This window comes from Saccopteryx leptura, chromosome 4, assembly GCF_036850995.1.
Source record: "Saccopteryx leptura isolate mSacLep1 chromosome 4, mSacLep1_pri_phased_curated, whole genome shotgun sequence".
NCBI lineage: Eukaryota > Metazoa > Chordata > Mammalia > Chiroptera > Emballonuridae > Saccopteryx > Saccopteryx leptura.
Genome location: NC_089506.1, coordinates 170,736,480 through 170,750,029, shown reverse-complemented (window position 1 = coordinate 170,750,029; position 13,550 = coordinate 170,736,480). Strand labels below are relative to the sequence as shown.

The 13,550-nt window shown below is 45.2% G+C and overlaps 1 protein-coding gene across 2 annotated transcripts in view; it reads left to right on the top strand.

Annotated features, from left to right (window-relative positions):
• The window catches only part of MCC (MCC regulator of WNT signaling pathway), a 521,764-nt gene that overhangs the window by 187,709 nt on the left and 320,505 nt on the right, over nucleotides 1-13,550 (top strand). Inside the window, exon 1 of one of the 2 annotated variants that reach the window (XM_066382028.1) lies at nucleotides 7,239-7,863. The exons of the other annotated variant lie outside the window; for it this stretch is intronic. Within the exon in view, the coding sequence (XP_066238125.1) occupies nucleotides 7,807-7,863 (57 nt within the window). The 5' untranslated portion in view covers nucleotides 7,239-7,806. Of the gene's footprint in view, nucleotides 1-7,238; nucleotides 7,864-13,550 lie in introns of those variants that run through there. 2 annotated transcript variants of the gene reach the window in all.

The following is a 13,550-nucleotide window of genomic DNA, read 5'->3' as shown; positions in this document are numbered from 1 at the left end:
GAGAACAAGATAAAGGTCATCTAGCGAGATGCTTCCTGAATTCTTTAAGTTGGGGCACTTGGAACAAATGAACAAATGATGTCTGTGAAGGTGCAAGTCATTGTGGCTTCCCGTGGGCTCCCGCCTGGGATGTAGGCCTGGCCCAGACCCGGGAGGAGCGTCGGCTTGGTGATGGAACAGAGGGACACAGGAGTTGGGGAAGGGAAGGCATTTCTAGACTCATGAGGGCGGGAGAGGGGTGTGGGCTTATAGATTTAGGGTAGGAAATTCTGCTGAGTGTATACTTTGAGGGCTCCCTGACTTCTATGACCTTTCAGGACTTAGAGGGCTAAGGACTTCCTGTCGTTGCTACATTTTGAAATACTCCTTTCCCCTGAAAAATCGCCTCTTCTTCAGGAAATCCACCAGTTTAGCATTATTTCAAAGCATTCTCCTTTTTACAATGCAAATACTTTGGGCTTGGTTGAAAAGGTTATGAGTATTTTTCACCTTTGTGTGAATTAGCTTAACCAGACTGCTTTCTTCCTAAAATCTGAGGTATCAACGTTTGTGTTTAGGTTGAGAGAGTCAAGGCGGAAGGAGGCAGTTTTGGAGTTTGGGTCCTGTGTAGGCGGGAGGAGGACAGGCCTAAGCAGAGTGGCTGCTGTGGCAGGTAAGGGTGGCTTGGACACCCTAGGAGTGGACTGAGGTCAGCCAGTCCCAAAGTTGCAGTCTATTTCCTTAATACTGAAGGTTCAAGCCTTTTACCCAAGATTGCTTCAATTGATCTGTTTATTACCAGTAGAGGGTACAGAGGAGACACGGAATAGACTCCCTGCTGTGTAGAAGTCCCTGGTCAGCAGCCTCACATAGAGGGACCAGACTGCCCTGACAACAGGAAGGCAATGTCAGTGTGCCTACAGCGTGCAAGTGGTGCACAGACCCACCCACTCATCCAAATAGCAACTCCTCCTTCTCCAGGACTGCCGCTCACGGCCTCCTCTTCTCCCAGAGACCAAATGAGAAGAGATTAGCCTTTAGAGAAGACAGGCCCAGGAAGGAAGAGGACCGAGGCCCCAGGATACTGGCAGGTTGGAGAGCAGGTTCTCCTCCTCCCAGACTTGCTCCCTGATTTTGATAAATCCCCCTGCCACATCCTGCCCATCATTCTTGATAGGAGCCTACTCTCTGCTGAAGCAGAACTTGGGGAAGCTTCTCTAGAGGGATCATATGGAAGCAGCCATATTATGAAAAGATTTGTAGGCATGCACAGTTACGCACTTGATAAATTACAATGAGCAATAATCTTGAGACCTTTTTCTTATTACTTTGGAAACATACTTGGGACTTTATTCCCCATTAGTGTGTTGAGATGCTTTTTGCATTTCTGATACTTAGGATAGTGATGTAGTTGCATCCTTGTCTATAACAATATCTTAACTTTCTTGATTCCAGACTAAGAGGGGGAAAAAATCACAAAACATTTAAGTTATAGCAAAACATCTTCATTTCATGGAATCTTAGGTTAGACAGTAGTTGATCTGGACTCTCCCTCATTGCATGAAACTCTGCGTACCACTGGTTTTGGTGTGCCCCACCAGCCTTTAACATACGCTTGAATACTTTCAGGGTTGGGGGTCACATCTACTCTATACTCCTTCCATTGACAGACAATTTGTTGTATTTCTTTCCTTAAATTAACATTTGATTATGAGTTATCATTAGTCTTTATTATTCCTCCACAGTCACACAGAGGATGTTAGATAACTCTTCAAATAATTAGTTATTGTGTATCTGTGAGATCTTCTCTTTATGAGTCTGTAAGTTCTCCAGTTCTCCCACCTGTTCCTGGAATCCTTCTCCTCTCCAAGCCTACTCCCAAAGCTAATCTCATGGGTTTTGTCCTTGGCCCTTTCCTTCCTTCCCTTTTCAAGAACTTTGTTCCAACCACTCTCTCTCTCTCTGGATCTCCAGGGTTTCCCTTAGCTACAAACTACAAATATGTCTATTCTACCTTCTACTCAACAGTGCTTACCTGTTCTAAGAAACTATCCATCTCCTGATTTCCTGTCACCCTCAAAGTTATGGAAAGTATAGTGTGTTGCAGAGACCATGATCACGCAGAGACCACATGGCGTGCACCAAAGGACCTAGGAGAGACTGCCTCACAATCCTCTATATAGGTTTCATGGGACGGCCCCAATCCCCAGTCCTTATGGTATTTACTGATACATACAAATAGACATAAGGACAAGAATGAAGAAGTCAGGAGGGCGAGCTTCTTTGTAGCTGACAAAAGGGTAAGGGAAGTAGTTCAAATAACCCCACCTACTGATTAATCAGAATTGCTAATTCTATACAGTTGTGCTGTGTTTAGCAGGGTACTGCATTCAGTACTTTCTGTCAGTGACACCACTGTGGCTTTTGCCTCAGGGTACAGAACTGTGTCCCTGTTCTATGTTCCTATTCAGGGCCTCTATAGTAGTGAATGGTTACCAACCCCATTCCTACATTCCTGCTTTGTAGAAATTTATGTTGGAAGGTGTAAAGCCAGTAGGCACGGCCACCATCACAGCAGCCTGCAGGTTCGCATTGGATTCGGACAGTAGGTCAAGAAACAACGGAGCCAAAAACTGGTGAGCCATCATCTTTAATCCTAGCTTGCACCCAGCGGGCAAGTAAAAAACACACACTGGGCTCCAAACCCCACTCACATTCAGTGCTCACAAAGCTACTGACTTATCCGAGTTTCCTAGAATCAAAGGTTTCTAGCTCACCAGACTTATTCACCTCTGTTCCCCATCTCCTTCCTTCTCCCTGCACAAACTCTGCACAAACTGGCTTCACTCAACACTCCGCCATCTTGGCTGCTTCTCCTGGCCTCCTCCACGTGGCCTTTCTCTGCTTTCCTCTCTGCTCTCTCCTCTAATGATAATCTCAGGAACCAAAAGAGCAAATTCCCGTTCTGCCCCCATTTTATAGTGCAGAAATCAAAACCTTTAATCCAATATACAAAATAGGGAAGTCTCTAATACAAAGTCACTTATCTGGGGCATGATGGGATTGCACCACCTCACATCAAAAAGGGTGGGAAAGGCCTAGTCCTAAAACCAAGCCTCAGGCTACAAGGATCCTGCCTGCCCACAGCCCGCCCCCAACACACATTAATATCACCTGGACAAGCAGCCTCCACGTGGGCAGCGCCATCTTTAACAAAATGAGCATAATATATTTTATCTGCCCTACAGAAGGACATTAATATCTTTGAAATGGACTTTTTATTAGTCTTCAGGCTTCTCCTCCCACCCAAGCCCACTCTGTAGCGTAGAATATTGATGCTGCCCCTTCTGTCTTGACATCTCCCTTAGACTCCAAGGCTCATAGTTCTCCTAGCTATCTTCCTATTTCTGTAACTGGCCTTCCCCACCATTTCCTCTTTTATTCTTTTGGCTCCATGAAAGGGACCTTCCTTAAGATAATGTCCTCAGACCACTTCTCTTTTCTCTGTGCTCTCTGCCTTGGCAACCTTAACCTCATTTCATGGTTTCATTCATTATTCTTTTTTTTAATTTTTATTTATTTATTTTTTACAGGGACAGAGAGAGAGTCAGAGAGAGGGATAGATAAGGACAGACAGACAGGAACGGAGAGAGATGAGAAGCATCAATCATCAGTTTCATTGCGACACCTTCGTTGTTCATTGATTGCTTTCTCATATGTGCCTTGACTGTGGGCCTTCAGCAGACTGAGTAACCCCTTGCTCAAGCTGGCAACCTCAGGGTCTCGAACCTGGGTCCTCTGCATCCCAGTCCGATGCTCTATCCACTGCGCCACCGCCTGGTCAGGCTCATTCATTATTCTAATAGAGATAACCCCAAACCTCCATCTCCATCTCAACCCTGGCTTATCTCTCTAGCTCCATTTTAAGCTTCCTGCTGAACAGCTGAACATCTCTACTTAATACCAGATACCACTTACAACTTGTGATATCCCAAACGTAGTTTCCTCCTTCACCTATTTATTCTCTGAAATACCTATTTCTCCTCTGGAATCCCCACCACCACACATTTTTTGGAGGACATTACTCAAAATTCTGTTCAGACAAGTTCTAGATCTATAAGTCATTTAAAAAAATTTTTTTTAAAGATCTTATTTATTGATTTTAGAGAGCGGAGAGAGAAAGAAAAGCAGGAAGAACAGGAAGCATCAATTCTTAGTAGTTGCTTCTCATAGGTGCCTTGATTGGGCAAGCCCAAGGTTTCAAACTGGTGACCTCAGTGTTCTAGGCTGATGCTTTATCCACTACACCACCACAGGTCAGACTTCCAGTCATTTTTTAATTCTTCTTATTCCAGCACAGTTTCTGTCTACTCTCTTTTTATAGAATCTCACATTGTCCCCTCCTGTCCATTTCTGTTGCCCCAACTTAAATCAGGCCCTTGCAGCCTCTTGCTGGACTGTTGAGGTAGTCCACTTGGCATGTCCATTTCTCACTTGGAATTTACAACATTTACTGCTGCCAGATTGTAGTGGAATTGCATTTTATGTGGCGGTTACATATTAAAGTCATTGTTTAAGAAGAAAATCCCTTATAGTCAACATCACTCTGAAAAATGCCTTTTATTGTCTATAAAGTAGAATTTACAGACATATTGCTTCTTAATAAGTTTAACACTGCCAATTTTTCCATCTCTTTTGGAACAGATCACTTTTCTTTTGGTTGAATACCAGATTAAGTCATCTGCTTGGTTTTAGAGGCCATCTAGTATGAAAAATGTTTCTTTAAACACCTCAACTACTTTTTTAAAAAATGTGTTTTTTTAAACACTAAACACTAGCCTGTTTGGATTTGTGTTAGTTCCTCATGAGTGTGATACAAATCCACTGGACTATCCAACAGCACAGCTCTGCTCTTGTTATTTCTGTGCTCAGAAACATGTTGTGGCTCTCCATTCCCTATCAGAGTCCTGTTTCTTTAGCCTCACACTCAGAACTGTCCATGATCTGGCTTCAGCTAACTCATCTGACCCAGGTTCCATTCTAGATGAATCGGCCCACACACGCTTTGCACATTCCAGTCTCCATCTATACTTTCTCTCAGCAGTCCCACTGCCTGGTGGGATACCTTGTCCTTACTCCCCATTTCTGCTGGGTTCAGCCATTCTTCTTCTTCGTCCTCATCTTCTAGTGCAAGAAACGACATGCAAACAGAATAATAGGCACCCAGACAACTTAATGGAGGAAGGAGAATTTATTAGTAGCCGGCAGAGCATGTGGGACTAGTAGCACCAAAGCACAAGCTCCCTGAAGTTAGATTTCTTACATCTTATATACTTTTTACAGGGTCCATGCAAGGGGCACATGATTCCTTTGTCTGAGGTCCCACGTGCACCTCGTGGCTCAAGGTGGGGCGGGGGAGTTTCAGCAGGGCAGCAAGGGGGAAGAGGTTTCCAGACCCCTGGCCCTATCTATTTACAGATCTTGTTTTTCTTGTTAGTATTGTAAGAGTCTCCAGGAGATCAGTTAGAGATCTATAGGATGTGGATAATCTCTCACTGGCTGAGCCAGTCATTCCTGCAGGCCCCTTCCTTGGCATTCTTCTGGTTTCTCCCCTCTCACTTCCTCTTCTTTTAATTGATTTTAGTGTGTGTGTGTGTGTGTGTGAGAGAGAGGCAGGAACACTGAGCTGTTCCTGTATGTGCCCTGACCAGGAATCGAACCAGCAACTTCTGCACTTTGAGACAATGCTCTAACCAACTGAGCTATCTAGTTAGTCAGTCAGCCTTTCTTTAAAATCATCTCATATGCTGCCTCTCCTAAGATTCCTTTACAGAGTCTTCTCCAACCAGCCCAGCCAAAATCTTCTTCCCAACTGCAGTAGATCTTCCTGTGTACTGCTTTTACAGCAAGTATCATTTTCTATCTAGAATTTTCATTTTTATTTATGTTTCATGAGACTATAAACACTGTATGGGCAATGTTAGTGCTTGAGTCTTTTTTATATTTTGATATTCCTTCACCTCCTTCTCCATCTTCAAGTACACAGTTCTCAACAGGTTTTCATGAATAAGAAAAGAATGTGGCTTCCCAACCCCTTCCCAATCCCACCCCAATCCTTTCCCAGTGGAAGTTTCTTCCTGGCAGTGCCTCAGAAGGTGGGTAGGACCCAGGGCTCCAAAAAAGGGGCAAACTCTCCTTCATCCCAGGAGTGCCTCCATCAGCCACTGAACGGGAAGGCAGTTGGACAAGAAGATATATGCAAATGTAAAACTCTCTGCTCCTTCTTAAAGAGCAAAATAAACATCCTACTTGATTAAAAAAAAAAAAAAAAAAAAGACTGGAAATTTACAACACAATGGCTTTTTCATAGAAGTCTTCAGGAAATGCCAAGGTCTGTCACTGGAGATGGAGACAGTTTGTTCCTATTGTGTAGAAAGAGACTGAGGAGGCTTCCTCAGCAGCTCTGCAGACTTCTGTTTCAAAGGGTCAGACAAGTTTCACTGCATCTCAGGTTCAGTGGGACTTTAACCTCTGCAGAGAGAAAATCCCTCCCCACCATGTTTTTAACTCAGGGCTGAAGGGGAGCTCTGATTCCCTGAGTCCACTGGATATTAACAGCCCCTTAAACCTTTTCTGATCTGTACTGTGAGCCCCAGAAATAGAAATCGAGCTCCGCTCAAATGAGCAGTAAGATTTTAAGGGAAGTCTGGGGTTGAAGAGGATGGAAAATGTAATATTTTTAAGGACGGTCTGGGGGTTGGGGACGATAGGATAGTTGAGTCTGTCTTAGATATTGCAAGGGATAGAACACCTTGATCTTTATCATGGACATGCAGAAAACGTCATCTGCCCCCAGCGACAGAGAGGGAGTTGGACAGTGAATTTATATCCTCAGTGTTGATTTTGGACAGATCAGGGGAAATAACCGCCCCACACTCCTGTAAAATCTTAATGTACCAGGAGAAGTGCACAGCGTGGCCTGATGTACTGTGTGTTCAGATTTGTCTTAACTTTGAATCGTGGAAAGTGAAGTGGCTTCCAAAAGGGAAGTTTTTTGTTTTTGATTTTAATTTTAATTTTTCAGCACAATTACTCAGGTGGCTTTTCCTGTTTCTCTTCTCCCTTCTGGACGTGGGTCCCGTAATCACTAACGTGGAGAGCTCTCCCGGCACGGTCTCCTCTGCTCGGCCTCCTGCAGGGGTTTTTTTTCCTCCCTCGTTTCTCTTTCTGGCCCCGCCCCCTCCGCGCACCCCGTAGCCAGCAGCTAGACAGCTGTGTTCAATCAGAAACCACTTACAACTCCAGACGATTCAAAAGGGAAACTTCGGCGTGAAGTGCAGCCACGCTCGGGCTCTCTCTAGCTTTCTTTCCTTCCCAGGAGCCCGAGGAGTGGATCTTCCTCGCCCCGCCGCCCGGGTTTCTTCGGGAGCTTGACGAAGACCTCTAGGGTGCGGGATCCTGCTGGGAGGTCCCCCTCCAGCCTGGCCATGAGGGTCGGCGAGGCACCGTAGGAGTGGGGAGGCGGCGCCGAGGGTGGCACTGCCCTGGGACCGGGCGGTGGGCGCGCGGGCGGGTCCCCGCGCCGGCTCGGCCGCTGCAGTAGCTGCAAGCGCGCCACGCCACCCAGCCTCCTGCAGCAATGGCTCGTCCGTGAAGCGAGCTGGCTCTGTTCCTTTCATTTGGGCTTCACCACTGTCCTGGGTGAAAATGGCTGTCTAGACTAAAATGTGCCAGAAGAGACCAAGCAGTGGATATCGAGCCTGTTAAGCCGAACTCGCAAGCTCCAAAACCTGGAGGAGGAGGAGCTCAGCTCCGAAAAGTGCAGTCATGAATTCTGGAGTTGCCATGAAATACGGAAACGACTCCTCGGCCGAGCTGAGCGAGGTAAGAAACAGCTGAGGTCGGGAGCGCTGGGTTTGGAGGCATTTGCTTTTCGACAAACCCACCTCTTCCTCCCAATCCTCAGCCCCCCCGCCCTCCACGCCACCCGCCTCGCACTCCCAGTCTGGAGGCAGCGCAATTAAAGATTAATAGATTTTCTGGATCTTGTTTTAACTTGTAGTGTTACTCAAGAAATGACCTGAACTGGCTTGATTTCAGTCTGAAACGAGTGGTTTGAAAAAGAAACAAGCTGTCGCTGTCGAAGCGTTTTTCTCTCTACGGTCTGAGTCCCCTGTCCCTTCCCACCCATTTCCCCCAACTTAGGTACAACATTCCTTTTCGTATTCGCAAAACACATGGAGATCCCATCTGAGTTTAAGTCGTGGTAACTAATTTGGGGTGGGGGTGGGGGTAGGGAGCTTATTGGATTATTAAATCTACCACTCGGCTCCCACGTGTGACGCGTTTGGTTAAATTCAGACAAGGTGGTCTCTCCGCGGCGGAGATGAATGACCCGCGCTGAGGGGCGTAGGGAGGAAGCACATCAAAGCCGCTTAGAACTTTATTTCCTGACCCGGACTGGACTCCTGAGTCTTTGAGGCAAGTGCATTTGCAATTCCTGCCTCTTACTGTAACATATCCACTTGAGTGTTTGAGACCTGCTTTGAAATGAAAAGCTACATCAAACGGTATGCAAATATTTGAACTATAAGATGCTCAAAGCCACTTTTTTGATGACTTTAGGGATGCCTGGGGCACATCCTCCCGCCCCCCAAGGCTTTGAATACCTGAAAAGTAGTGATGGGAACCTATAGGACTGGATGCTCAGAAGAGAGGAGAAAGTCTTAAGATTGCTGTCTGCAGCAGGAGGCGTGATGGCTGAGGGGTTTCCTCTTCGCTCCATCACTGAGCCATTTCTGCGAGCAAAAGGAGAGTCATCTATGCTTGAGTACGGATGAAGAAAGAAAAAAGGGAAAAAACAGGAGACCGGTGTGAAAACAGCCTGAAGGCAGATAGAAATGATGTCAGATTACTTACCGTGGAGGAAGAATGAAAGTATAGAGTCCTCACCGAGGGGAGAGGGCTGGTGCTGAGCAAGGGGGGGGGGGGGGGGGGGGGGGGGGGGGGGTGTAGACGGGGAAACCTGAGTCGGTGTGCGGCTGGTATCCAGCAGTGAATGCCCTCCGCCCCAGCCTGGTGCTCTGAGTGTCATACTGCTGTGCTGTGCCTGATCGGGCTTGGAATAGCTTTTTGAAGTGTTGGCCAAGTGAAGTAGAGGCATTTCCTAATCCCGGTGCTCTCCCCTGTGATGTAGAAGATGGGAGATTCTCAGAGTAGGGCGTTATTTAAAAACGGGAGGTGAGGGAGAAAAGCCCACAGACCTAAGTGATTTTTGCCAATTTCAAATGTGGGGAGAGGTTTCAGATTTGAAATGGAACCCGGGACCCTGCTCCATTACTAACACTACTTAAGGAGAAGCCTTTGATTTATCTACAAAGGTCATTTAAAAATAAAAAACTAAAGACATACATCTTGCAGAGTGGTTTGGCCAGGCCCTCACATCCTTTATTTCTTTCTGGCAGCTTTCACACTTTCAGCTGACCTGTGCTGTTCAATTACCTCTGTTTAAAAATGAATCACCTATTTGGGACCCAGGTGGCTAGAAGGCTGAATAGAGAGAGAGAGAGGAGGCCTGGATTGATTTTAATAGTATTGGCATGGTCAGAGAGTACATTAGATGGACTATCTATAAAACACTCTCTGTCCTGTGCCTTGTGTGCCTCGTTTATTCACTCTCTAGAAAACTTGTGGCCAAATGAAAGAGTTGAGAGTGCTTTGTGACGTCTGCATTAGCTGGAGCAATAATATTTCCGCATTACATGACATCAAGTTTTGTCCCTAAGGAAATAAGTTTCTGGCTCAACCATCTCCTTTACCAAATTTCCTTTCTTTTTTCTCAGACTCTCAGTCATTTCTTGCCTTCTTTAGAGCCTTCTTCTCAAGCTCAGTGATTTAGTTGCCCCTCTATCCCCCCAATCCTAAATTTCCCTGCAGATTGAATAGTTGCAACAGACTGTGAGGGTAGATATTTTTAGCTTTTGTGCATATTTTAAATCATGGTATATGTAAAGAGAATTTGTAGGGCACAAGGAAGTAGGTGGGCGTCATACCTTGTAGACGCTAAATCTCAGTTCAATTTATCATGGGCAATAGTCATCACATTGTTTTATAATATCTGTAGATCGGTGTTCATATGAACCCATAGATCCGAAGACCATTCATTTGTATTAATCACTTTACATGTTTGGTGTAAAGGAGAGGTTCTTCTTTCTGCTGGGATTTTTCTCTTAAACACTGGCTTTGCTTTAATGTCTTGGGGGGCTGAGTTGTCATCCTCTTTTGATGGTTGGTTCCTCCTCCTCACCTGGAAGCGGAGCTAATAAAATTCCTCAGGGGCCCCTTTAGTGCCATATCTCTTATTGTCCAGGAGCCTCAGTGCTGCCTGGAGGTCACCATGGGGTCAGATTCAGGCTGATGTTCACCAGGCTTTTCAGGGACAGGAAAAACTAAAAGGATCCAGCATCCTGGTTATTATAAACAAGAGGCCTCTTTCATTGGCATTGACTTGTGAACTTACCCTTCTGCAAGGGTCCTGCAGCCATAGGAGTCATTGACTCTTTGACAGTACTGTTGACAATGACTTCATAACATCTTGAACAAGGGGAAGTGATTTGAATCTTGTGTAGTTGGAATGTGCTGGACCTGCTTTTTGAGAGCAGCAAGCTTTGGTCAACAATTCAGGTGCTGACCTCTGGCTGCCGGGCCCCAGGAAGGCTTGGTTATGAGAGGCAGGAGAGACTGGGTTTGAAGGATAGAGGAGGCACAGAGCCGGGTGTTGGCTTGAGGTGTTTTGCATGTGTGAGAACTTTCTATGGAAAACAGGAAATTCATGACTGTGTTCCTTCTGTGTCTTTTTTAGTTGAAACAATAGCTACAAGATCCTGTGAGATGATTAGAGGAGATAACAAAATGCCCTCTACCTAGGGACATTCCAAATATTTTTACTTATCCATAACCACAAATGGTTTATGTCAAGTTTGAACACTTGAATCAAAGCAAACTAGTCCTTAGCATTAACAACAGATAATTCAAAAGGAAAATTTCAGAAGCTCGAATTCACTCTTTTTTTTTCCCTGGCTCTTAGCTGTCCCTATCAAACACTCAAAGGATGTTTTCTGTTTCTAATGGGAGGTTAAGGAAGAACTTCAACATCAGCCAAATAAAAGTACTTAGAAAATTAAATGGTTGGCTTTCAGTCTTCCTCCTTCACAATCAAGAGGCTGAATGGACATGCTGTCAGGTGCATTAGATTCAGTTCTCCCCAACCTTGTGGAGGAAAGGTTCTTAAATCTTCTTCCTCACCTCCATGGGTTTTCAGCTAGCAGTTAATTCTGTTCGTCTCGGTAAAACCTGTGGGACCAGTACGTACTTGACCCTTATTTCACAATCATACCTCTTGGTTCTCAGAGTAATTCAGACTTGGGGAAGAAGATGTCTAAAGGTGCAGCATTATCAGAGTATGCCTTGAATTGACCGGTCTTTATGCTATAACTGTGCACCTGATCCATTTGTTTGGTAGACAGCTACCTATTTTGTAGCACAATAAAAGATTTATCTTTAAGGGTTTGTTTTTTCCTGGCAATCATGAAAACCTCTGGGAATGAAAAAATATTTTCATATATATGGCTTTCTTAACTCAAAGATACTTTGTTTGAAGCAATTATATTGTTGCCCTTTAACTCTTTTAAATTTTATTTACTGATTTTGAGAGAGAAAGAGACAGAGACATTGATCCACTGTTACACTTATTATTATGCATTCATTGGTTGATTCTTGAATGTGCCCCGACTAGGGACTGAACCCACAACCTTGGCCTACGGGGATGATGCTCCAACCAACTGAATCACCTGGCCGGGGCTATTTTTTGCCTTTAAACATTAAACAATGAACAAGTAAAAATTCTCTTGTCATGATTTATTTTGAAGGCTTAGCCCTGGAAATTGTATTTCCTTCTCTTCTTATCACATTATTCAAAACCTCTTTCATAAGATGGTTCTACTCTTGAATGTAGGCTATAGAGGCGACTCCCTGCTTTCACCATTTACTTGTTGGGTAGCTATTGAAATCCCACATCTCTACCGATACTCTCTCTAATTAAGAAGTAGATTTATTCATATGGGAGAAAATTACTCTCTAGATAGATTATCTTATATGACTATCTCTAAGTGGCCATCTCACAGATGTACTTACTCTTCTTTGTCAAGTATACAGTAGCGGAGTTGGAAGGGCCTGTGAGATCACCTAGTATTCCCAGACCCCTTTATACTTCTTTATCCTCTTATCTCTATAGAATCCCACTTCATTGTAATGAGCTATTTAATGTCTGTCTTAGTCACAGACTGTAAGAGCACTGTCAAGACCTGTCAGTCTGCCACATAGTAGGTGTTCTTGAAATGTTTGATGAATGAGCACCTTGCTTCTTCATTTCCATTTTTATAAATATGGAATTTAAAGAACCGATTTAAGAGGCTTTTTGGCTATGTGACAAACTGCCCCAAAATTTAGAGACTTAAAATGACAATCTTGCCCTGGCCGCTGGCTCAGTGGTAGAGCGTCGGCCTGGCGTGCAGAAGTCCCGGGTTCGATTCTCGGCCAGGGCACACAGGAGAAGCGCCCATCTGCTTCTCCACCCCTCCCCCTCTCCTTCCTCTCTGTTTCTCTCTCCCCCTCCCGCAGCCGAGGCTCCATTGGAGCAAAGATGGCCCGGGCCGCTGGGGATGGCTCCTTGGCCTCTGCCCCAGGCGCTAGAGTGGCTCTGGTCACAGCAGAGCGACGCCCCGGATGGGCAGAGCATCACCCCCTGGTGGGCAGAGCGTCACCTCATGGTGGGCGTGCCAGGTGGATCCCGGTCGGGCGCATGCGGGAGTCTGTCTGACTGTCTCTCCCCGTTTCCAGCTTCAGAAAAAAAAAAAATGACAATCTTATTTGCTTATGACTCTGTAGTTTGGGCAGATCTCAAGGGGAAAGACCTGTGTCTGTGACTGAAGCTGGAAGATCCACTTCCAAACTGGCTTAGTCACATGGCTGGCAAATCCTAGTCAGCCCGCGGCCTGGGAGAGCACCGCGGCGCTCTGGTTCGTGGGCCTGCCCACGTGGCTGTTGGGGTTGCTTCTCTGGGTGGCAGCTGGGTTCCAGGAACAAGGGAGTGGAAGCTGACAGTTCTTTTAAAATGTAGGATTGAAAGTGGCACCAGGTCGCTTTTAAGTGCTCTATTGGTCAGAGTAGCAGTGTGAGAGCCCAGTTCAAAGGATGAAGAAAATAGGTCTTACCGCTCTAAGGAGGATGTGACCAAGAATTTGCAACCATTTTAAATCTACTCCAGAGGCCACAAAATGACAATCTTCTCTAAAACACTGGTCTCTTAATTCCCAATTCTTGACAATAGTTTTTGTTGCTTTGTCTTTTAGCTATTAATTGAGTGGTTTGTAATAGCTAACACTTTCTAAGCATTTCCCAGGTGTTAACATGCTTCATTGTCAAAAGAACAATATAAAAACCCGGTGAGATACATTCTCTTATGCCCATGTTACAGGTGCAGAAATTGAGGCATACAGATGTGAAAAAACTTA